At 39.0% G+C, this 24,700-nt stretch overlaps 1 protein-coding gene across 5 annotated transcripts in view; it reads right to left on the bottom strand.

The window, feature by feature from the left end:
* cacna2d1 (calcium voltage-gated channel auxiliary subunit alpha2delta 1) overlaps positions 1-24,700 on the bottom strand; it is a 574,720-nt gene that overhangs the window by 280,961 nt on the left and 269,059 nt on the right. For all 5 annotated transcript variants that reach the window (XM_008111505.3, XM_008111506.3, XM_062981743.1 and 2 more), the window contains one exon: positions 4,086-4,145. In XM_008111505.3, the coding sequence (XP_008109712.1) occupies positions 4,086-4,145 (60 nt within the window). The remainder of the gene's footprint in view (positions 1-4,085; positions 4,146-24,700) is intronic.

Raw genomic sequence — 24,700 nt, forward strand, 5'->3', positions numbered from 1 at the left:
TCTATGACAATTTGATATGTAAACAAATGTAAGCAAATCTTTCATGAAATATATCTCATCACTTTTGAAAACCATCAAAGTTAGTGACCATTGCAATCATATACAGTCGTGTATAAGTCAACCTCATACATGAGGGACAATTTAGAAATGGTTTTGGGGACAACTTACAGCTTTTAAGGTGATCTCTGAATAAGTCGAGTGTCATTGCCTGGAGTGGGGAAAGTGATAGTGCTTTCTCAAGGGCCATTTCTCCCTTGCCAACGCCACCATTTTCCCATCCAATGTCCTGTTTTGTCTTTCAAGAACAGCCTTAAAACAATGTGGTAAGTAAATGAAAACTTCTTTACTTCAGCAAAACATAAAGAACAGCACACTTAGTGGTATAATGCAAAAGAAAGCAAAATAGTCTTAGAGCACAGTCTCTGATATATTTACAAACCAAGTAGCAGTCTTACTTCAGACAAAGAAACAGCAATAAATCCTTAGGAGCAGTTTCCCAGATGCAGACTCGAAGCAGGCACAAAGGGAGCGAAAGCTTCGGCATTAGAGTCAGTTTGTTACCAGCAAAAGCTGACTGCACCTGCTTCTGATTTATAGCCCTGAGTTCCCTCACAGCTGCTAGGGCAGTTCCCAATTACTCAGCTGCATTTCTGGCAGCTATTCTAGCTGAACGACATCTCTGCTCTTTTTGCCTCTCCTGAAATGTGGGTACTTGCAAAATCTCCTCCTCAGATTCCAACTTCCCCTCAGATTCATGAACACTTTCCTGCTCCCCTTCCTCTTCTAAAGAAGAGGAATCCCTAACACCCATTCAGGAGCAGTGCCATGGTGAAGACAATAGGGGGGCTCAGTGCTTCTCATGGTGGATGAAGTTCTTGCCTTTTGCCACTCTACTTGGAGAAGATAGTTTCCTTTTTATATAAAAGTTATCAACAGAGCTTATGTTGATAAGGTTGCTGGGGTCACTTTTTGACCAAAATTTCTAGGCTTATACATGAGTGTATATAGGTAGTCCCTGAGTTACAAACATCTGACTTACAAATTACGTGTAGTTAAGAATAGGGGGAGAAAACAAGTGAAAACAAGCCATCCCTGGGAAAGGAAATTTAATCTTGAAAGAATTACCATGGGGAAAAGGTGAAGTTTTATCACCAATCCTTGTTTCCACAACAAACCAATTTTTTCAAAATCCAAATATCACAGGAATAGAAAGTGAGGTGAAAACTTCTGAACAGGGGTACATTAAAGACAAACACCACAGAGGTGTTAACTCTTCTCCATGCTCTCCAAAGCTAAAAATATACTGTATACTGGAGTTACACCTAAAAAATGTATCTGTTCCAACTTGCAAACAAATTCAAGAACAAGCCTACAGAACCTATCTTGTTTGTAACTTGGGGACTGTCCGTACAGTATCTTTTTGGCAACAAATTTCATCATTTTAACTAATTTGTGTATGAAAAAGGCTTTTTCTTCTTTCCTGAATATCCCAACGTTAATTATGTCATTGGGTTTTTTGTACAGTGAAAATTTAAAACAAATCTTGAGGTTCCCTATAAGCTAACTTCTGAGAACATTTTTTTTTAATAAAAATGATTTGGAAAGACTAGAAATATTTAACAAGACGATACAATTATTTTTGAAATGTTCTAAAGTAATTCAAATCTGCTTGGCCTAAACTGTTCTTCTGAAGCTCTTTGGCATGTTGTTCTGTGCCCTCAAATTATTTCTGACTTAAAGCAGCCTAAGGCAACTACAACAGGGTGTGTGTTTTTTTGTGGGGGGGGGGGGGGGGGGAGGGGGAGGATATTGGTTCAGAAGAGGCTTGCCATTGCCTTCCTTTGAGGCTGATCTGACATGAGGGAACATCCTTCCTTTCCACACCAAAATGTGAAAGACTCCTACCATATATTTGGTACATTGCCTATAATTTTTTCAGCTTTCCTGGTAACTCCTCAGGGACTATTAGCAGCTGGTGGGTCATGGACTCACGGGTTTAGGTTGAGAATAATGTCCTTCTAATATATTCTATGTCTGGCTTCATACCTGTCAAGATATACCAATACCTTGAAAACTAGCTGTCATTTGGAACTATTTCCTAAGTGCAATTCTGCATTGTTAAGTTATGCAATGAAACCCAATAGCTTCTTGGTTCAACTAAGGGCCCTTCCACACAGCCCTATATCCCAGAATATCAAGGCAGAAAATCCCACAATATCTGATTTGAACTGCATTATTCGAGTCCACACTGCCATATAATCATCATCATCATCATCATCATCATCATCATCTTTATTTGTATCCCACCCCATCTCCCCAGAGGGACTCGGGATGGTTTACAAGGCAGCAACAGTGCAAACAAAAACAACACAAAATATACAGCAAAACACCTAAATCAATAAAAGAGGGAACCAAATTTTAAAAAAAACAACAAGAAATTTAACATAAAACACATTATAAAATTTAAAACCATACTATACAAACCAGTTGAATGTCCCAGCCACAAATTGAATTTAAAATATAGACAGTAGGGTAAAAACGTCACACTACTTAGGTCCTCTCATTATTGAATGTTTGATTAACCATTATCGAAGGCCTGTTTGAAAAGCCAAGTCTTCTATTCTCTCTGAAAGGTCTGAATTGTGGAGTCCTGCCTGATCTCGCTGGGGAGGATGTTCCAGAGCCGGGGGGGTCACAATCGAGAAGGCGGGACTGAGAGGAGAGCCTCCATAGTGGATCTTAGAGCTCATGCAGGTCCATGGGAGAGAAGTGGTCTTGTAAATAAGCTGGACCCAAACCATATATGGCTTATACTCCAGTTCAAAGCAGCTAATGTGGGATTTTATTCAGCTGTGTGGAATGGGCCTTAATTCTCAAATACATAAGAAAAAAAGTTTGCACATTCTTAAAAAAGTAGACATTGCATGTTTCTTTCAACAAGAACTCTTTTAAGTAGAATTTGTTTTCTATATTTTATACTTTTTATGCATATTTTTTTCAGAGTGCAACTTTATTCAGAAAAGAAATTATCTAACACTTTACTTGGCTATTGTTTTCATCTTAGTTGGGATGTTCAGTATAAATGTGTACAATCAAAGAAGTTATTAGCAGGCTAATTCAATAAAAATACAATAAATATAGATATTTTAGGATCCTGCCACCAAAACAGCCCCAAAACTCAATGGCCATAGAATGACTTTCAGATGGAAAAATTAAAATGAGTATGATAAAAGAGAGCCAAGTTGAATGATTTAACGAAGAACATTTTGTTGCATGTCTTATTTGTATGTTTTAAATGCTATATCATTAGAGAAACATTTCCAATTCTAGTTGCTATTTTCCATCAATTTTCTCTATCCCATTCCAGTTTCTAAATCCTCTGGCTCCCACTTATCTTTGTTGTTTTTTCTCCCCAGTAGAAAAGAATTTAGCGATTCCTATAATTGAGTTTCCCTCCTGACAAAAACATGAAAGTTCATTGAACACATTAATTTAAAAATTTGAGTAGCAGCTCTAAGCCAATAGTTAGCACTGGTATTTTGGACAGTTAATTCCTTTTCAGCAGGCTATCATGTTCTTTGAGATCCAGAGCATGTATCCCCTGGCTAGATTAATTGCAGGAGGATATATACACACTCTCCTCATGTGTTCCTTTTGCAGCGAAAGAAGAATGGCATTTCATAAAGCAAGCAGCCACAATATGAACATGATCTCTCCAAGACAGCTGGCAGGGAATTACAGGGAAAACAGAGTAATAAACAATGATTAACGAATTTACTGTGATTCCTTATTTAGGCTGGTGCCTATCTCATCGCACTTTTGAATCACAAATGAATTCCATGTTGATTTTACTTCATTATCCTAGTATAATATAGATGCTACAGCCAGTCCTGTCTGTCTATTAACTACAAAACAAACATTTGTTCTCAATATGTCTTCAGTAACAGTGTGTTCCTTGGTTTTACACATCTTTTGCTTACACATACTAAAAGATGAAGAGCTCTCTGATATAGCTACCATGGCAAATGGAGAAATCTGCAAATGGGAAATATATTGTTTTGGTTTTTTTAAAAATGCAAGCTTACCGCAAATTCATCCTGCCACTGATGTTCTTTCTGAAATCTTTCTGCTGCTTCAGCGAGACGCTAAAAAAATAAAACAAAGAAAATTACTGTGAAGTAACTTTATACGATGATAGTGGATCAGGATACACAAGGTTACTTTTGAAAAATATCAATGCCCCATCCTATCTGGGTAGAAAACAATCTTAACATCTAAACCAACATTACGCTACCGGGCATTAACCAAGATAATTAGACTTATGTCCCAAAAAGTTTTGTCATTTCATATGAATGCTAAATTCAGTTAATTCATGTAGCCTGTAAGTGTGAGTGGAACAAATTTCTTTGATTCATGTTTTAATGCACAAAATGAAATACAGAAATATTGCAAGTTATTTATCTGGATATTATGACAAGTTTCTCTGATAAAAAATACAGTCAGAAATATGAAATTAGGGAAAACTGCATGCATATTTCTTTACTTCATGTATACAATATAATAACAGTGTATAGGAAGGCAGCTAATAGGAGAAATAAGTTGCAAAATTTTGATGTGGCCACAAACTGTTTACAAAAATGCAGACGAACATTTGTGTGAGTTGCTGTTGTTGTGGACTCAGAGCATATGCAACCAAATGGATATACAGGACAGAAAAAAATATGCTTGAGCAAAATATATCATCCATCCTGAGAAAGATTTGCAATTTTCTTTTCACTTCTTCTCACATTTTTAACATTTCTAATTGAAATATAATCTCTCCTGTATTATTTTTGTGTAGTTTGTTATTATTGTATTTTATTGCATCATATTTTAAAGCTAGTTGTTAGTGCCCACAGGGTCCTGAGTCACAACAGAAGAACTAGGTACAAATATTTAAGAACTAAACATCAGTTTTGCATGCAGCACAGGAAAAGCTCACTAACATATACAAATTTGATTATTGCTCATGGATTTGAATAAAATCTCTAGGATTCTAGGCTCTCTAGTTTGACTCTGTCAGAAGTTGCACTGGGGGACCTAGAGAGGTATTTTTTCATGTTTAAAATAGTGTTTCTTTAGTCATGGTTTTCCCACTCATGTGGGGGTTCTGCACCCCAAACACCAGAAATGTGGAAGGTTGACTGTATAATGCAAACAAAATATGGCAATGACAGTTGGTAGAAAATGGAAAGAAAATCATGCAAACTAAATAATCAATGCATTGAAAGAGAGTGATGGGCAGAATGACAGGACCAGAATATCCTTAGGCAATTTAACACATTCATACAGATCGCTTGATGACTGACAGCTAAATATGAGAACTGAATAAATGCCACTGAAAAGTTATGTGCTTGAAACTTTTTCACCTACACATATTAATGTAGCATTACTTCTGTTAAGCTCTGCTTGCATGTGTGTGTCTTCATGCTCTTAGCATGAATACAATAATATTAATAGATCAGGGTGTAATGCCTATAATGAAGAATTGCTTTTTACAAATATCTCAGAAATATAAAGCAATAGTAATTCTACAGGGATTTAATCGCACATGTTTGCTGTAATAGCAACTGCCCATCCTGTGTAGACAGTTTCCTAAGAGATTTAGTAAACTCAAATGTAGTTCCAAAGCCAGGACAGTGGATGAATATAGTATAGTATTACAACAACAGCACACACTACTGCATATTTAAGACCAATAACATAGACCAGTGATTCTCAAAGTTTGCTCCGTCAAATTTTAAAATACAATGTGTCAAACAGGGTTGTATGTTTTCCAGGCTGTATGGCCATGTTGCAGAAGTATTCTCTCCTGACGTTTCGCCCACATCTATGGCAGGCATCCTCTGAGGATACTTCTGGAACATGGCCATACAGCCCGGAAAACATACAACAACCCTGTGATCCCAGCCATGAAAGCTCTCGACAACACAATGTGTCAAACAGTTTGCACATGCCTGATATATGTACATTATATATAGTATAATATACACTATAACAGATAAACATTTCTTGGGGCTCCACGAGAAACTTTTGCTTAATAAAGGGCTTAGTGGTTGAAAAAGTTGGAGAATCCCTGACATGAGACTACTCATCTAATTTAATTCTATTTTGTTCTGTTACATAACTACAGCATCTTTTTACTTATGTTCCATATATCCTGACAGCGCAAAAATATAAAGATTTTAAACTCATAAAAGCTAAAGCATTGAAGAGATGATGATGATAACAACAACAACAACAACAACAACAACAACAACAACAAAACTTTATTTATAACCTGCTTCCATCTCCTCGGGGGGACATGGAGCAGTTCACATGAGGAACAAGCCCAATCAACAGATAAAACAATATGACAACAGCATATATAATTAAAACAATAACAGTAAAATAACATCCATAAAATACATCAGCGAGCATCAAGATGATGCCTCATAGTACAGTAGTAAAATATGATTATGCAGCCCATGCCACTAAGAGCTCTTGCAAATTAATGCTGTAAAGTGACATGACTATCTTCAGAGAAGCTCAAATAGCTTTTTTATATATCAAACTACATGAGACATGTCTTCAAATTTGCATCTCTCAAAATTGCTACTGTCGGTTTAACAATGTGTTCAGAACCACCATCTTTGGTGCATAATTGTAATCTGCTATATATGTTTCGAGTAGTCACCTGAACAGCCTCTAAAATATGCAAGCATACTGGTGGGATGCTGACATAAATGAGTTAATCTATATTCACTTATTGAAACTATTGTGACTATAATGTTTACTTAATAACAAGTGCTTGGAAAATATTATGTGGGAGATGCAATAACTCCCACATAATATGAACTAAGCATGTTGGAAGGAGGATTCTGGGAACTGTGATCTAAAATAGAATATTTCCTGTGTTTTCCCTATTTACTATTGAGCCAATGGCAACTCTGCAATGGGTAATGACTTTCCAAAAGTAAATGTTAAAATGACTACAAATATAAATGCCTCACTATGTCATGTTTGAATGCACAGACATTCCTAGTCACTGCTAATGTTTTGTCACGAATTTGCACTTCTACAAGCAGAAAGGCAGCAGAAATGATTATCCTATAAAAAGGTTTCTCTACTCTTAAGCTATTTCTGGTCCTCAAGTGAAGAACTAAAAGAAAACAGAAGGTAGGTGGAGATAGATCTATATTAAGTTTTCTACTGGAATTGGGGGGACTCCTACATAAAGCGGAAAGTTCCCAGATCAGAGGAGTCCAATTTCAAATATTTGCTTTGTTCAACCTCTAGCTCAGGCATAGGCAAACTAAGGCACACTGGCCAGATATGATCCTCTGGGCACTTATGCCCAGCCCTCCAAATTTTCACCGTCCTCTGGGCATAAGGACGCAGCAGCACACCACATCCTTATCCCAAAAGGATGTGGAGGTGTTCTCTGGAGTGCTCTCAGCCCACCGTGTGCCTTCCTTGGGCCCTCCTCCTGGCATTAGGACACGGTGAGTGGCCCTGTCATAACGCCGGGAGAAGCCCGATCTGGGGGTGGAGACAGGAGAGGGCTTAGGGAGCTCCAAAGCCCCCTTGCCTGCTGTCTACCTCTCCCTTCTCTTGGCATAAGGACGAGGTGAAGTCCCATCCTGATGCCTGCAGAAGCCTGGCCCAGGGGAGGAGGCAGGGAGAGGTTGAGGGAGCTCCAAAGCCCACTCGCCCCCCACCACCACTTGCCTCTCCCTTCTCCCGGCATCAGGAGAGGCAAGACCCCATCCTGATGCCAGAAGAATCCTGGCCAGGGGAAAGAAGCAAGTGGTTGGTGAGGCAGCTCCAAAGCCCCTTTGACGTCCACCTGCCTCTCCCTTCTCCCAAGATCAGGAGAGATGAGGCCCTGCCCTGATGCCGGGAAAAGTCCGGCCTGAAGGAAGAAGCAGGCAGCGGGTGAGGCAGCTCCAAAACCCCCTCACACACCGCCTGCCTCTCCCTTGTCCCAGCATCAGGATGAGGTGAGGCTCCATCCTGATGCCGGCAGATGTATCGCTTGGGGGAGGAGGAGGCAGGCAGGGGCTGAAGGAGCTCCACAGCTTCACCTTTCTCCCAGTATAAGGATGGGGTGAGCAGCCACATTTTTATTCAGGGAGGAAAGCCAGAGAGTGATCCACCTTAGGCACTGTCCCTCCCTCCTGCCCTGGGTCCTGCCCCCTCCTGGGCTCACCCCACCCCAGCCCTGCCCCACCTGGGCCCTCCCCACCCTCAGTCCCACATCTTCCAAAACCCACCCCACCTCCAGCCCCACATCCTCCCAGGCCCACCCCAGCCTCTCTCCTGACCCAGCCCTCCTTCCTGGCCAGGCCCGCAATGCAGCCCCAGGGCAAAAAAAGCTTGCCCATGCCTGCTCTAGCTTTCACTGTTTGTTTTATTGAGAAATGAAAGATTGCCCTAAAAAGGCTACATCATCCATCAGTCTGAAAACTAGCTGTGCATTGAAAGGTCTGCCCTGAACATCCCCAGTGTATGTTACTAATCTGTGAAAAGGTTTTGATGTACTACATCAGAAGAAAAGAAATATGGGGAAACTTTATCTGATCTAGAAATAGCAGCTCCCAAGAAAGGCTTATTCATTTTCAAACCTTCACTTCCCCTCCCTGTCATATCTTTATCACTTCTTGACCAGCACAGCATTCTGACAGCTAATGTGATGGCCCCTTTTTTAAAAAGGCATCACTATTGTATAGAGAAGAATAAGATCGAGCCTTTTGTGCTCCCTGAAACTTTCCCTCTACATATTGTATATTTGAGAACCTCTTAATACTCTGGACATTTTTATACTATGTGAAAGGAGAGACTCATGCCATCTCTGTCTGCAAGATTAAAAACCAACACACACAAAATCCTAGGGAACTTGTATAAGTAAAGTCTAGGGAACTAAATGATACCTGAAACAATATAACAGTGTTTAAAAAAAAAAAACCTTCTTAAACACAAATTTTCAAATGGTAGCTACTATTTACTTAAAAGCAGTCAGATTTCTCTCTTTGTTGTGTTCTGTTCCCAAGCAATCCATCAGCAAAATCTTAAAGCTCAGAGAATGGGGAAATTATTTTTGAACTACAGCTCCCTAAATCTCCCAAAATGCATGGTCACTGAGAGTGATAGTTCAAAAGGTAATCTTCAAAAATTTAAAATTATTTTTCTGCAATTCCTACTTGACTAACAGCTATTCAGTATTAAAATTTTCCATGACGCTTGCCATCCAATTTCATAAAGTAGCTGGCTGTGAGTTCCCCATAGTGCAGAGTATGCCTATCTAGTGGGACTCTTGGTATCCTGGTGTTTGGTTCTAGGACCACTTGTGGATGCTAAAATCCATAGATACCTAAGTCCCATTATATACAGTATCGTAGTAAAATAGTGCTCCTTATATAAAATCAAGGTTGACTTTTTGGATTTGTCTGGGAGGCAGTGAAATATTTCCAAACTGTGGATGTAGGGAGGCAGAATCCAGGGATATGGTGGGCCAACTGTATATTGTTTGGTCCATCAAAATGAATGCAGAATCTATCCTTTTTCCTCTGTATACAAGCATACCTCTATTAACAAAAAGCATTTCTACGCTTCTATAAAAATCTGCTCTAAATTGGTATGAAAAATACTGGCTTAGAGCTGCATTTGGCTAGGGTTGCTGTCATCTGCGTTGGAAGGGGGAACAGCAGCCTCACAGCCCAGCTTTGCCAAAACCGGTTTCAACATGAGTGGGAATAGGGCAGGATTGCAACACTCCCAGCACCCCAATCCCCCCCCCCCCTTGCCTCCCACGACAGAAAATTGCCAACTCTCCATTTCCTGGCTTTCTCACATGTGACTAAGCAAAGTAGCTTGGGAAGAACAAGCTCCACATCCCCCCGCCCACCAAAAAAACTGCTGGGTTCAATTACATGGAGATGAACCTAGAAATAGAGCATTGGCAAATCAGGGTGTGCCGTTTTCTGTCTTTTGGGGGGGAATTGGGGTGAGACAGCCTTCATGCCTCCCCAGGCTGCCTGAGCCCAGAGAGTATGTGATGACTGTGGGGACATGAACCTGGATCCCACATAGAGATCCAGGATGGGTGGGATCCAGGATGGGTGGGATCCAGGATGGCTGTTCCCACTCCCCCAACACATGGAAAAGTCAAATTCCTGAAGCAGGATTCTACCTTCATGTCGCACCTCAGGTTAGCTTCACCTTGCTAAAGACACCAGACTGTACACCAAAAATAGTCTTTTGTAGTTTATTAGGAAATAGGGAAAAGATAGTTCATAAAAGGCAAAAATTCAGTTCCAAAAGATAGTTGCAAAATAAGGCTGCAAGAACAAATCCATGGAAACATTAGGCATGAAACAAGGTCCTTAAAATAAAGCCAAAGTCCCAGAAATGAGGATATATCCAGGCTACAAGATATTACAGGAAAGCAGACTTGGTTCTTGATTCAAGTGAGGAAATTACATTGATGAAGATTTCCCTCTCAGAAGACTGTTTAAATAGAATAACATGAAGGAATTTCTTTGCCCTTTGACCTCCCTTTTATTTGCTATTCTGAGACTTCTGCACAACCCCCGAAATTCCAGATGACTAGCCCAATCTAAAGAAGCGACCTCATGGCTTTCGCTTTCAAGGCCACCGGGCTCATTAGTGTTATCAAACTGAGGCTGGGAACCGCTCTCCCTTTCTGCTTCTTGCACCTAAAAACCATCATCATTAACAACATCATTTCTTCCCATGGGAAAGCCTCCCTGCTCCTCATCTCCCACAGCAAGAACACTCTGCACCTGAATCCCATAATTCCCATCAGAGTCATCCTGAAACTCATCCTGAACCTGAATCCCATCATGTTGAAACTGCATCCCAGAATCCTCATCAGAGTCACACAAAGGCTGAGTCACAACACTTCCCTGCATTTTTAAACTGGGGTACAGCTGCATTAAGGGGTTGCCCTGGGTTAAATAACATCAGCCTGCATTTGTTGATTAATGTGACTCTACACTGCATTACTTGGCACTATAGAAATGCCCAAAGTCTCTGACAAACCTCTTTTTTACAAAACCATTTTTTGCTCACCCAGATTCTTGTTTTCTTTAAATGGGTTTTAGCATCATCATCATTAGGTGGGACAGTGAGGTAAGTCTGAAGAAAGTTTTGGAGCTGTTTTACTGCAGTATGTCTGCAGTAAGCAATGCAATAAAGCTTGAGCAGTGAAAGACTGGGAATCAACACAAGGAAATCTCAAAGTACCTATGCAGGCCTGCCTACTACAGACACAGTAAACAGCAGATGCCTCCGGAATCCCTTACTGAGCATATGTGAATAGTAAAACAGAAAAGGGAACAGCAGATAAGATATGTTTCTACTTACCCTCAGCATATTAGAAAAGTATGATGGTGTAAGTTTGGACACCATGTATATTTTAAAATTTTAATAAAATGTTTGCGGAAATATATTGAATTGTTTATGGGTGGGTATAAAAACCCACATTATGTCTGCCTCTATTACCAAATTATTTGTTAGAGAATTATAAAGTTGAAAGATTTCAACCCCCTGCCATGCAAGAATAGACAATCCAAAGTGAACCCATCAAATGGCCATCCAGCATCTGTTTAAAAAATCTCCAGAGAAAGAGACATCACTACCCATCAAAACAGCATATTCCACGGTTGAACAGTCTTACAGTCACAAATTTTTTTCCTAATGCTTTGGTGAAATCTCTTTTCCTGTAATTTGAATCTACTGCTCCTGCAAGAACACAAACATAGCACAGCTTTTTCAGGTTACTGCAACAGTTCCATCACCATCCATATAGTCTTAAGTAGGCATAGAAACAGAACTCCCCCTCAAACTCCCTCACTAAACACCAATGCAAAACACCAATGGTCTTGCCTGTTAGCTGAGCTCTATGGACTGTTAAAGAAAGAGGATCACATCTACTTTGTTAATTGAGGTATACCTGTATTATGAGCTGTGAAATCAATCACAAATTTTGACATGCAGTGGTCTAATTTGTAAAATATCTTATCACCTTAACTTTAAAGGGGGATGGGATTTTTCTCTCTGTCATCCCCTGTGAGCAAAGCTTCCTGTATTAATGAATACATTACAAGCATGCTGGAGACAGACGGCAATTTATGTCACGTTTTGCCAGAAAAATTAGTAGGGTAGCAAATTACAGCTCAGTTCCCTACCCAGTTATACCCAGTTGTGTGATGCAGTCCAGAGCATATATTTACTGAGCACACATCTCCTTGGGGCTAGATTTTTTCTCATAATATCTCAGCATGCAACAACACTGCTTTCAGGTTGAGTAAATATTAGCTAATGTATTTGCAGAGATTCTTATAGTCTCTCAGTAGTGTAAGGCACAATTATCTCTCATACCCATGAGGGATAAGTTCCAAGACAAGCATATACCCCTATAGACACCTATACAGGTTACTGTAGATTTCCTTTTTCTGCTCCTCCATTTCTTCATGGTCTGTCATGGTCTGCCACAGATAATAGCAAGTCCTATATTTTGACTATACTTAGGCCAAAAAGCATACTGTAAAATAGTTCTGGAGGACGTAGAGAAGTCAACAAACACTTCAAAGGAGCAATATTTTTTTGATGTGTGAGTAAGCAAAACCATGGCTATTAAGTATTTGGATAAGGGGTCATATTGTACATTTCAATAACATTTTTTCTGTTCTCAATAATTAATAACAAAAATAAAATGTCATTTTATTTAAATGGATATTTTTATATCAACTAAAATATGTGCATCAAACTCAAAGGAATTTAAATAGGCTCATTCCACTGACCTATAAAACTATGCAACTTGTTATTACCTGTCTTTTGCAAGTTGTCAGCAAAAATTCTCTTACACACACACACAACATACAAAACCCTGTAATACCTCATGAAACTGCTGATGATCTCATTTCTTTGCAATATTTTATGTTATTCGGTACATTAATTATTTCTGATATTTTTATCATGTTACCTGATACAATTTTATGCCAGGACATTGAAAGCCAAAGCTGAAAAATATCCAAATACCAATAATGAAGTGAGGATGTGTATATGACTTCTACTTTTATATATAGCATATCTCATGCTATATCTCATGCTCTAAATATTGCCATGGTTTTTGGGGGGAAACCGCCATGCAGCATCTCTGTGTTCACTGTGTTTCAAAATAGTTAGCACAACTTAATATGGTAGAATAACTAGCAAGTTTTGTTTAAAGTTGTAACTCCAAGTCATAACATAAAACATTATGTTATAGATTGGGCGGGAGGGGTTGGAGGCAAAGCAATGGTTACAACACATTTTTAAATCCAATATAAATAATTAATTAACAGAAATAATTCCTTGCCTTTCTCCCAGGATGAAACCCAAGGATTAGATACTTGGGACCCTATGCCTGCTACAATTTAGCCACAGATACATCAGGTGCAGACCTATTTCTAATTTTAAGTAAAGTAAAAATAGCCACTTGATAAGTAAGATATTTGATACATTCCCCTTTGGACTCATCTTGTAATGATCTGGCTTACAAATCTCCCTTATATGTTACCATAAAATGGCTATTGGGCTCTTTCAGGTCATTTCTGATTTATGACAAACTTAAGTGAACCTATCCCAGGGTTTTCTTGGCAAGATGGAAAACATAGTGTCTAACATCTTCTATTAGACCCAACTTAAGGTGCTTCCAGGCAACCCTTTAATGCCAGAACATTCGTGTTTAAAAAATGTTCAGGGGTCCTAATCTACCGGGTGTCCAGGTGCTCTCCCTGAACTTTCCAGGAGAACATCTGGAAACCCCCCCCCCCCCAAATTTAAAAATAAAAGAACTTACCCGTCTCCATTCGCGTGGTTTTGGAGCTCTCCTAGCACATAGGAATGATGTGCCAGAAGAAAGGGGAGAGGAGGAAAATCACTCCTTCCCCCACCCTGCTCTCCTGGCACATCTTTCCTATGAGCCAGGAGAGCTTTGGCACAACACAAATGGAGGCCAGGTACGTTTTTTTTTCTTTTAAAAGGGGTTTTGGGGGGTTTGGGGAAGGCGGTTGATGTCCTCATGGTTTTCTAGGCTAATTTGGCCTGAAAAACCATAGGGCTACTGTCTGGACTGTCCCCTCAAAAGCCCAGTACTTTTGAGGGAGCAGTCCAGATAGCATGGAATAAACTCACTAATAATTAAATTCGCAACAAACCAGGGGTTTCCTGGTCTATGGTGAATTAATTCGTGTTTCTCTGGGACATCATCTGGATGGCCCCTTTTAATTGCAGGAATCCCTGTGTTAAAGCCATTTCTGGGGTCATGGTCTCATTTCTTACCATCACTGTGGCTATGGAAAGAGTTAGAAGCTGTTCCCATGCTACTTTCTTCTCTGTTTTTTTTTTTTTTGCATTATATTGGTATATATAAAACAGAGGAAACAAATATTAATTTATTTTATATGTGCATATCCCTATTTTCCTCTAATGACATAAGGACAGCATACATAGTTCTCCTGTTCCCTGCTTTATTTTCATTCTGCTCTGAGTTATGCTGACCGTAGAAGAAAGTGTGATTGGTCCAAGATCACCAAGCATTTGTCACAACAGAGTGGAAAACAGAATGTGGAGCTCATAAGATCCAGCTTCAACCTCTATTACATCATACATTTGCTGTCTGAAATAAATTTATCATTCTTCTACTATAGCTGAAAAAATTACAATGATATAGACTACATTGATTACCAACTTCCTGGCCTATAATAATGAAGTCTTCTTTCTAAAAGTGAATAATGGACCAAAAAAAAGATTAAAAATTCAGCTGCCAGCATCTGGGTTTTTTGCTGACAACCCAAACAGGCTGTATTAATTTATGCCAAGCTTAAAGATAGAAACCCAGGACCTAAAATTGGTCATCAATTTTAATCAGGGTCCAATGGTCTGCTACTCCTCCTTCTCCACCAGTACCATTGTCAGGGATGGCAGAAACTGAGATTTGTCAAAATTCTGTGATACTATGACAACCATGGGAAAGTGGTTCAGATGTGAACATAAACTAACAGAGTGTTATAGCGAAAGCGCAAAGAAAAATGAGAAGAAAGACAGTAAGAAATAATCTCACAAATCTATACTGACAGCCAGCAATAAAATCTTGAAGAAATTGCTTATCAACTTGAGGAAACTGTTACTTTTTTCTCATACAATTTATCCTGCCTATTTCCAAGATTCTTTTTAAAAATGTATAACATTTGTGCTACAATAATTCATATTTTTAAATGCCATATTTTTCTCAAGTATGTTCAATGTTAAGAACTATTGGTGAAGCAACTAATAGTAAATAGTAATTCATCTTTAGGTCTCACTGGAGGGCTGACAAAGAATACCGTGGAGCCTTTAGCAACTTAAAGTTTGGGGAAGTTACTTTGTAATTCTGCTACCTCCAGAATACTACACCCTGAGTATCATCCTGTAGATCTCACCAAGACATTTCTTGGTTAACTCTCCATAGAAGCCAAGATGATTGGATACTGTCATAAATAATAGATAAATAATGAGAAGGCATGACTCTAGAAAAGGCAGCAATGCTTGGTAAGGTAAGAGGCACTAGGGGAAGAGGAAGATCACATTATTCTTCAAAAAATGAAGAATGAATGTGGTTTGACACCACTTGAAGTACCATGGTTCAATGTTGTGGAACTGAAGTCAACATTTCAATTTCTAAGGACCGCAGAGACTGAGAGTCCATGCCTGGTATGGCCAGCTAACCATCAAAGTTCCCAGAAGAAGATAGGACCCACCAGTTGAAGGCAATCGACAGAAGGGATGCAATGTACAGCAATGGATGTCAAAATGTACAAGCATAACTGTATTGGAGCATGCAACCATTTTTCACAGTCAAAGATCCATGCATTAACATTGTCTAAGTTTGATTTTCCCTCTCTCGTCCCAAATTGGCTGGGCGCCAAGAGCCGGCCTGCACTGCCTGCACTCCTGATTGGTCAGGAGACAGGCTCAAGCCAGCTTGCTCTGTGATTGGTGCTGGCCCTGATGACACAGCTGGGGATTCCCTCCCTCCCAAGTGAGGAGCCCATAGGCCAGCCAATCAGCTATTGGGAGGTGTCTCGTTGGGCAGAGAGGAGTCCCCAGGAAGTGATGCAAATATTAGGAGAGCTTAGACCTTCATTCCAGGACAACAGGATGGCCTGGCATAGATTATGTAGATATTGGTGTCAGCGATGCTGGAACAATGCGTATTGATCTCTGTAGTCCAGTTTTGGTTAGATAAATTAACCAAGGCTCCCAGGATGGCCAATGTCCTCTGAGGTCCCACCAGAGGGGATCTGAGATGGTAATTATAAGTCCACAGCTGGGCTGCCGGTAAAATAATTTCCAAGTGATAATTGTCCTTCTTATGCCTCTTGCCTGAGGTGGCAGGAGATATTTCTGGGTCGTTGGCCCAGCCCTGAGTAGAGCTGAGGTTAAACAGTTTGCAGCCACCTGCCTTATATTTAATATATATTTTTATAGGAATAAAATTGGGTAAAGTATATAGTTTATAGTTATGGGAATAGGAGAAAGAGGGGCAAGGGTCTAGAGCAGCGGTTCTCAACCTGTGGATCTCCATGTGTTTTGGCCTACAACTTCCAGAAATCCCAGCCAGTTTACCAGCTGTTAGGCTTTCTGGGAGTTGAAGGCCAAAACAACTGGGGACCCACAGGTTGAAAATACCTGGTCTAGAGGTTCTAGAATGGTGGGACATTGTACATGTATTAAGGGCGTGTGCGTGTGCATGTGTTCCTTTAGACTTTTTAACTCCTGCACACAAGCACATATCAAGTTCAACAGAGGTACAAATGATCAGAGTAAAAGAATGCTAATATAGGGTAAAGTAGAGCCAGGCATAGAAAGTGTCAGGAAGTCCATGTAAGAAGGTACATTTTAGTGTTAAAAGAAACATTTATTTTGGAAGAATGGATATTTAGTTGTCCTTGGAGAGACCTTTGGTTGCAGGCTGGGTTCCATGGAATATGCGCTAGTTCAGATCAGCACAGATTGAACAGCCTGGGCTCCATGGGATATGTACTGGATTAGAACTAGTACAGATTAAAGTTCTCCAGACCCAATGAGGGAGACTCTCGACAATAGACTCAGCTCCATGGGATATGCACTCAAACATGGAATCAGTACAGATTAAGGAGATCAGACCAGCACAGATTAAAGAGCTGGGTCAAAAAGTGGAAAAGTGGAAAATTAACTTCCTGAGGAGGTTAGCTGGTGGTGGTCCACCGCAGGGCTGGGGGACTTTGTTCAAAAGATAGGACAACATTTTATTTCATCTCGGCTTAATGTCCTTGGAAAACTATAAATCTTTTGGGGTGGAGAGTCCTGTGTTCAAAAACAAAATCATGGGAGTTGTAGTTTTACATCACCTTTAGCCTTCTCTGTCTAAGAGGTCAAGTGCTTTGCCAAACTACAAATTCCATGATTCCACAGCACTGAACCATGGCAGCTAAAAAGGTGTGAAAGTACATTAATTCTACAGTATAGATGCACCCCACATTCCAGATGGATAGACTCAATTAAGGAAATCACAGCCCTGAGTCTGCAAGACTTGATGAAAGGGTGACTTGGAGGTCTCTCATTCATAGTGTTGCCATAAATTGGAGTCATCTTGACAGCAATTAACAACAACAAATTGCAAATCAACTCTGACTGTCACACAAACATGCAAATTGCTTCTCACTCCCTCAATCAGACCTGCATATTTAGTAACTATCAAGGCAGTACCTAAACTCAAATAACTAGACAGATGGGAATGGGGAAACTTAGAATAATCTCCTTTTCAAATGTACTTTATACAGATAGCCTGAAGGTAATTTTATACAAAATATTTTAATAATATTTTGCAGGAAACTAAGTTTCAATAATTAGAAAGCAAAGGTAGCACTATCTCAGCCACCCTTATTCAGATTTTGTAAATTCCAGATAAGGGAATCTCAACCTGTATTGTAACATTTCGATACAGGAAAATTACTACAGCTTTTGGTTGTTGTTTTTTCCTCTCTCCCGCCCACCCCAAATGTATATTGAAACACCTTAACTCTGATTATTTAGTAAAAACATGGACATAAAGGCAGCTTTATAATCGTATGTTATGATTACTTGAAATGCCTGACACAAACACAATTGTAAAATTATAGGTTGTGTATTTTGTGTTCCATTTATATCATACAATTCAAAGCACTGTTATGACATTGAAATTGGTGTTTAAGTCATATTCATAAGTAAGAACACACATATCTTCTACTTAAAAATTCATCTGGCCTTCAATTTTTAGCAATATAAGATATTAGTGGCTAGAAATGCAGACGCAGATGCCAACCAGATACAAATCAAGTTACACTGCATTGTAATATATCATAGTCATGTTTGGCTGATTGTTTAAGACTCCAAACAAATTCAGAGGCAGCCTGCAAAAACAAAAAGAAAATGATTTGTAAAACATCTGATTCCAAAGGGTGCAAACTGAAAGCTCCACAGCTGGCAAATTACAGCCTATTTTGTAACCCAGTTTGATTTATTATATAAAAGTAAACAATACCTTTTGCCTCATTTCAGTATCCAGATTTCAATGCTCTCTTATGTGCTTTCCCCATACTAATAAAAAAATCAGGTTTACCAATTAGTTCTCCTTTCTGAACATCTGATTGTAATTGTGTAAACTAGAAATCAACTGTATGTGTGAAAGAGTTATTCCATAGTACAAAAGAGATTAATTACTGAAGAGAACAATAGCACATTTTGGCTTTCCACTACGGATGCATAAAGTATGGCAATTTAATTAGGATTAAACTTCATTAACCTTTTCCCTAGTTATTTGCTGGTATTGTATTTTCAGTACAGGTTTCATGCATTTCTAATCCAGGCATTTTAACTTCACCCTAAATTCCAGTTCATTATAGTGTTGGACTTACTTCCAAAGAAACATGTGGAAGAATTGGGACTACCATTAAATTCAATCACAGTCAAGAAATTGTTGGTACTGTTATGGAATACCTTGCCCATCAGTCAGAGGATCAGCTAATGTAATACTATATTCTCCTTCAACAGGAACTTTGACACCGAGAAAGCAGAGAAAGTAGGAAAGTTGAAAATATGTTACTCTTACAGACCCCATATGAGCTTTCCATTTCAACATATCTCCCTTCCTTGCTCCTTGGCTAGAAGAACCCCACAGAAGGAAGAATGCACTGGTGTCAACAGAAAACGTGCAATTTTTAGCATAGGTCAAGGTGGGGAATCTTTGGCTCTCCAGCAATTTTGAACTGTAATTTCGACATGCCTTTGATATTGTTCAGATTGTCTAGGTCCTCTGAGGGTTGGCTCAAAACACATTTAGTGCCAAAGATTTCCCATCCCTGACAGCAAGTTATATTTCTTGCAAAACTTGGTAAAGTTACTTTTTTATTACACCTCCCAGAAATTGACAGGCATTCAGCTGGGAGACAGGAGAGTTATTTGAGATGTAAACTTTGAAACTGTTTTGTAGACTCTGATTTATCCCAGAGTACTTTCTGGATCCTAAAATCCTGCTGCATCCAGAAAAAGGATCATAATTTAACCCAGGGCTAATTTTCTTATCTGGAAATGTCATTTGTCTTCGCAATAGTCCAGTCTGTGACACTGGATTAAATAAAGAAGAGACTGGAAAGTGCTTTTAAAAAAATACCAAATAGTTCAGAGAATATTGGAGAGTGTGTCTGAGAATATGGCAGTGCGCCCACAACTTCATAGTTTTATGGCTACATGCAATATGTCATAAGGCCACGAGGTTGTGCTGCCTGTCTTCTTCACTCTCATGGTCATCATTGTCACAATCTCATCTCAATTGTAAAACTGTGATTTTCCTGAAGAAATCTAAAAAGAAAGATTTCCGAAGAGCTATTAGTTCTAAAGGGGTTTTGTAAAATTAGCCTCTGGGGTTTAATGCTTTGATGCTTATTCTCAACAGGCTGGACTTATTAATGCTTATTTCCAGCAAAAGGTGTTTAATTAGGATGTCTCTCACTTCTCGGCATATAAAAAAAAATCAACACCTTTTAACTCAGAGGAAACTGCCAACCATCAAATCTCACACAGAGAGACAAAGAAAGAGAGCACAACGGTCTTTGCCGTTTCCAATGCTGCCTTGTTTTTTCTAATTTAGAATTTCCTTAGCTATCCTCAAGCTACAACTCTTATCATTCACAGAAGTCTGGAAAGTCTATGCAGAAAGTATAGAAAAAGAAGTGGCATAACAGGAAGCAATCCAGCAACCCCAGAGGTATCCAGTTATTAAGGATGTAGAATGACTCCTAAGGTGCTAAATTGCAACCCTCTGACATGTATACACCTCCTTCACAAACTAGCCTTGCTAGTCTCTTAAGCACACTGTGAGTCAATTGAATCATTCAGATACAGCCAAGTTTCTCTTGTATGTCTTACCACTATCAAGCAGATCATTCTTTTCCAACAGTGGTATACAACTATTTGCATGCATCACTGCTCATCTTCCAAAATGTTGTGATTTGAGCAGAGATCTTCCATCCAATGTCTTCCAGTAACTTCTACTCCTCCCTCTTCCAACATAGCATGGAGAATTTTAGGGAAGGATGAAGAGCAGAAAGCTACTGGAAGACATGGAATTCAACGTCTTTGATCAAATCACATGTTTGAATGATGAGCAGAATGCCGCCAATCTTTATACATGGCGTTCCTTAAGTCAACTAGCACCCTGATTTATGGAGCTAGCATATTGTTATTCTTTTTTTTTTATCTCTCTCTCTCTTTTCTTTCTTTCTTGCAAATAAAGCTTACTGAGGTTTTATTCTCATGTCAGTGCAGTAATTTTCTTTGGATTTTAGTCAGAACTTTATTTATTTATTTATTGGTGACATTTATATCCTGCCCTTCTCACCTCAAAGGGGACTCAGAGTGGCTTACAAGTCTTATGTACATACAAGATATTATATTATTCATATAGCACAATATAAGCATTATATATTACTATATTGTACTCTAACACTATATTGTAATATTATTAGTAATATTGCATGTAATATAAATATACCATTATAATAGTGTATTATTATTATATTGTATTACATTATAATATTATTAAAATTATATGCATATACAATATATCATATTATTAGTATAGTATAATATGATTATTATATATTATTATATTGTTATATGGGCACAGGAGACATGGTGGAATGATGTCTTCCTGCCCCCTTCTTCATTCTGGTTCAGAATGGCAGTTATTTAATGGCATTATCCAAGAGTTATTTAATGACATTATCCAAGAGTTCAGCAGCTTAGATTCTTAAAATTAGTTCCCCCATGAAACCATCAGCTGCAACTGAAATTAGTACAGTGTGACCCATGTTTCATTTATCCATAGTTTCACTTGATGTAATTCACATGCGGCTTCCTGTACAAGCAACATCCCCTTCTCGGTATCTCCATCAATCATCCTATTGAAAAGAATAGTTCACTACTATACAAGAGTTTCATGTATCCATGCAAAGTTGGGTAACATATCTTATTTGGATACAGGATCATAGTGTACAACAATGCAGGCAAAATAATTCATACGTATATCAGCAAACTAAGTTGGAAATTGGTAAGAGAGAGCATTTTTAAAGCATCTGGAAAAGTGAAACAACAGAGAATTAATCAAAATTGTTTCTGCCAAATCAGGACAGCTGGAGGGAATGGAACATACTGGTACATCCTTTACCCATGTATAAAACAGGCCAAAAAGTTTGTTCAGCAGATAGGTAGATAGATAGATAGATAATAGATAGATAGATAGATAGATAGATAGATAGATAGATAGATAGATAGATAGATAGATAGACAGATAGATCGAACCAGAACCAAGGATAACTCGATGATGCTACTCCACTTGTAGGAAGATAAACACTTCCTCCAGACTGTTCCTGAGAATAATTCTTATCTATTCACCCCAAGATTTCTGTGCAACAGACAGCCTCAAAAAAGAGACTCAAACTGTCTAAATTATAATGACACCCTGACTTTACATTGTCAATCTGAGCTTCTGACATGAAGTGTGGCAAGCTTTTTATCTCAAGAAGGGTTGGTTTGTGTTTAATTAAAGTAGGAGATGACAGTTAAGGAAAGAAGAAGGTACTGCTCTCTGGCAAGGTTTGACACAGTGGCCATGACTTAAATGTGCAGAAGTAGTCTGTGAAGAGCACTAGTCAAGTGTACTATTAAATCTGAAGGCTTGCCTCTGGGAAATGAATACTTTGACATGACAATCTGCTACTATTTTTTAAAAAAAAGTTTATAGGTAAATGTGGCTCTTTTAAAAGGTAGTTGTCAACATTCAACATGTCCTTGAGATATCAGGCTTCAACTTGTGGTAAGCATGGCTTGCAGAAGCGTAAATATAAAGAATATGCCTATAATTTTTCTCACTCTCCATTCCAGATTTTAGTGGGCACACCTATGTTGTAAATTAATGCACCTTGATACCACTTTAACTACTATGGCTCAGTGCTATGGAATTCTGGAATTTATAATTTGAGAACACTCTTTGATAGCATTATTTGACAGAGGAGGCCAAAGATCTTGTAAAATCCCATGATCCCATAGCATTAAACCATGGCAATTAAAGTGGTATCAAACTGCATTAATTGTACAATGTAGATACGCCCTAAAGGGTACTTTTAGGCAATTTCCCAATTTTTAGTCTTATTCTTGGCTTTCTGTGCATGTCTAGTTTTGCTGCAGTTTTCACTTCTTGTTTTTATACCACTTTTCCAGGTTACAGAAAGGCCCTAGTGCAGTGGTTCTCAACCTGTGAATCCCCAGATGTTTTGGCCTTCAACTCCCAGAAATCCTAACAGCTAGTCACTGTTGAGAACCACTGCTCTAATGTATTAAATCACAGTGCCCCAAAAAGGGAATCTTGAGGTGATCTGTTCATCTTTATTTTACTCAGAAGATTATGAACAATACCAGGCCAAGAAGACCGAGGTAGGGAAATCTGCACATCTGGCTTTGAATTTGCACACAACTGTTCACTGGAAGCCAATATTACACCTGTGCCAGATCTTGAACGTTTACCCTCCAAATCTAAGCTTCCTTCTCTCTGGGATTCTGTAAAACCAAACACCCAATTACAGTGAGCTCTCTAAATCTCCAAGCAGACAATCAAATTTGTTATCCTTTCAAAACTGCATTGGCACTAAGAAGAACTGGAACAAATGGCAACCTTTGTTAATGTGTGTCTTGAAGTCTTGACCAACTGATGGTAACTCTAAGATTTGTTCATAAGTGGTTTATACATGCCATCTTCTGAAGCTGAGAGAGTATCACTCATCCAAAGTCACCCAGTGGGTTTTCATGGCTGGGTAAAGAACCCTGGTCTCCAGAATCATAGTCCAATGCTCAAACCACAACACCCACTAGACAAACATCCTAAAACCAGACCATTTTGGAGAAGCTCTAAAGCTGATCAATTCAGTAGTTTTTGTGTTTTTGGTGAAGATTCCCTCTTTTTGTTCTCTTTCTATGCCATGGTAAGCATTTTTCCACATGTGAAAGAATGCCCTTTGTTGTCAAGATGTTACTTGATGGTTATACTCAGTGGTATGTTTTTCATTAAATTAACATTTCTTCCACTAAGGAATGCAAAACATTTTCCTCATCAAGATAGGGTTTAAATCAGCATTTGCTGAATGTTTTCCTGCTATTACATCTTTGCCACATCACTTTGTTGGCTGGTTCTGCATAGTACTGCACGCTGAGTGCGAGGGAGCCAGTCTACCAACCAGGCACTCTCCAACAGATGCTGGGAGACCCTCCCACCATCTTTAACTGCTCCAGGGCAGCCTTTTCCATCAGCTGCCCAGCTGATTAGCATTCTACTGAAGGCCTGATTCCATTGGGGCACCTATGGTCTCACGCAGAGCCAACTACCCACGAGAGCAACGAGTGCTATGACCCGGTGGCTTTCCTGAGCTCACTGCCCGGCATCGATCTGGAGAAGTTGTTGCCGCTCTACTATCGCCGCCATTTCCCGCTACCATGCTGTGACCTCACTGCTAGGTAGCCATTGCCCAAAGTTACTTCAAGTCACTGATACCTTATAGGAATACAGTACTGGGGAATTTTACCAACCAGCCCCCCTTTAACCATCAACTTAATAATGAAACCAGGGCTGGCTTGGATTGGGGCCGCTGACTTCTCTGCTGACACTCAACTTTCGACTCTGTTCCTTTGGGCTTTAGTGGGGACTTTTGTTTTTGTTTTGTTTTATTTTGTTTGTTTCATTTAGTGGAGACTTCTCTTAATTTTCTCTCTGGCTCATGTTTATCACTGACAACTGAACTTAGTAAAATATACTATTTAATTGATGAGTCTCCACAATAATTGTAATTGTTTTTTAAAAAATTAATGCTTAATATTTATTTAAAATTTGTATGTGTGTCTCATGTGATTGTAAATGCACTGAATGTTTGCCTATGTATGTAAATGCTGTAATCTACTCTGAGTCTGCTAGGGGAGAAGGGCGGAATATAAATAATGTGTATTATTATTATTGACATTGTATGATGCAGCAAATAAGATAGATATGCTGGATTTCATTTCACAAAAT

The sequence above is a fragment of the Anolis carolinensis genome, chromosome 5 (assembly GCF_035594765.1).
Source record: "Anolis carolinensis isolate JA03-04 chromosome 5, rAnoCar3.1.pri, whole genome shotgun sequence".
In the NCBI taxonomy this organism is placed as follows: domain Eukaryota; kingdom Metazoa; phylum Chordata; class Lepidosauria; order Squamata; family Dactyloidae; genus Anolis; species Anolis carolinensis.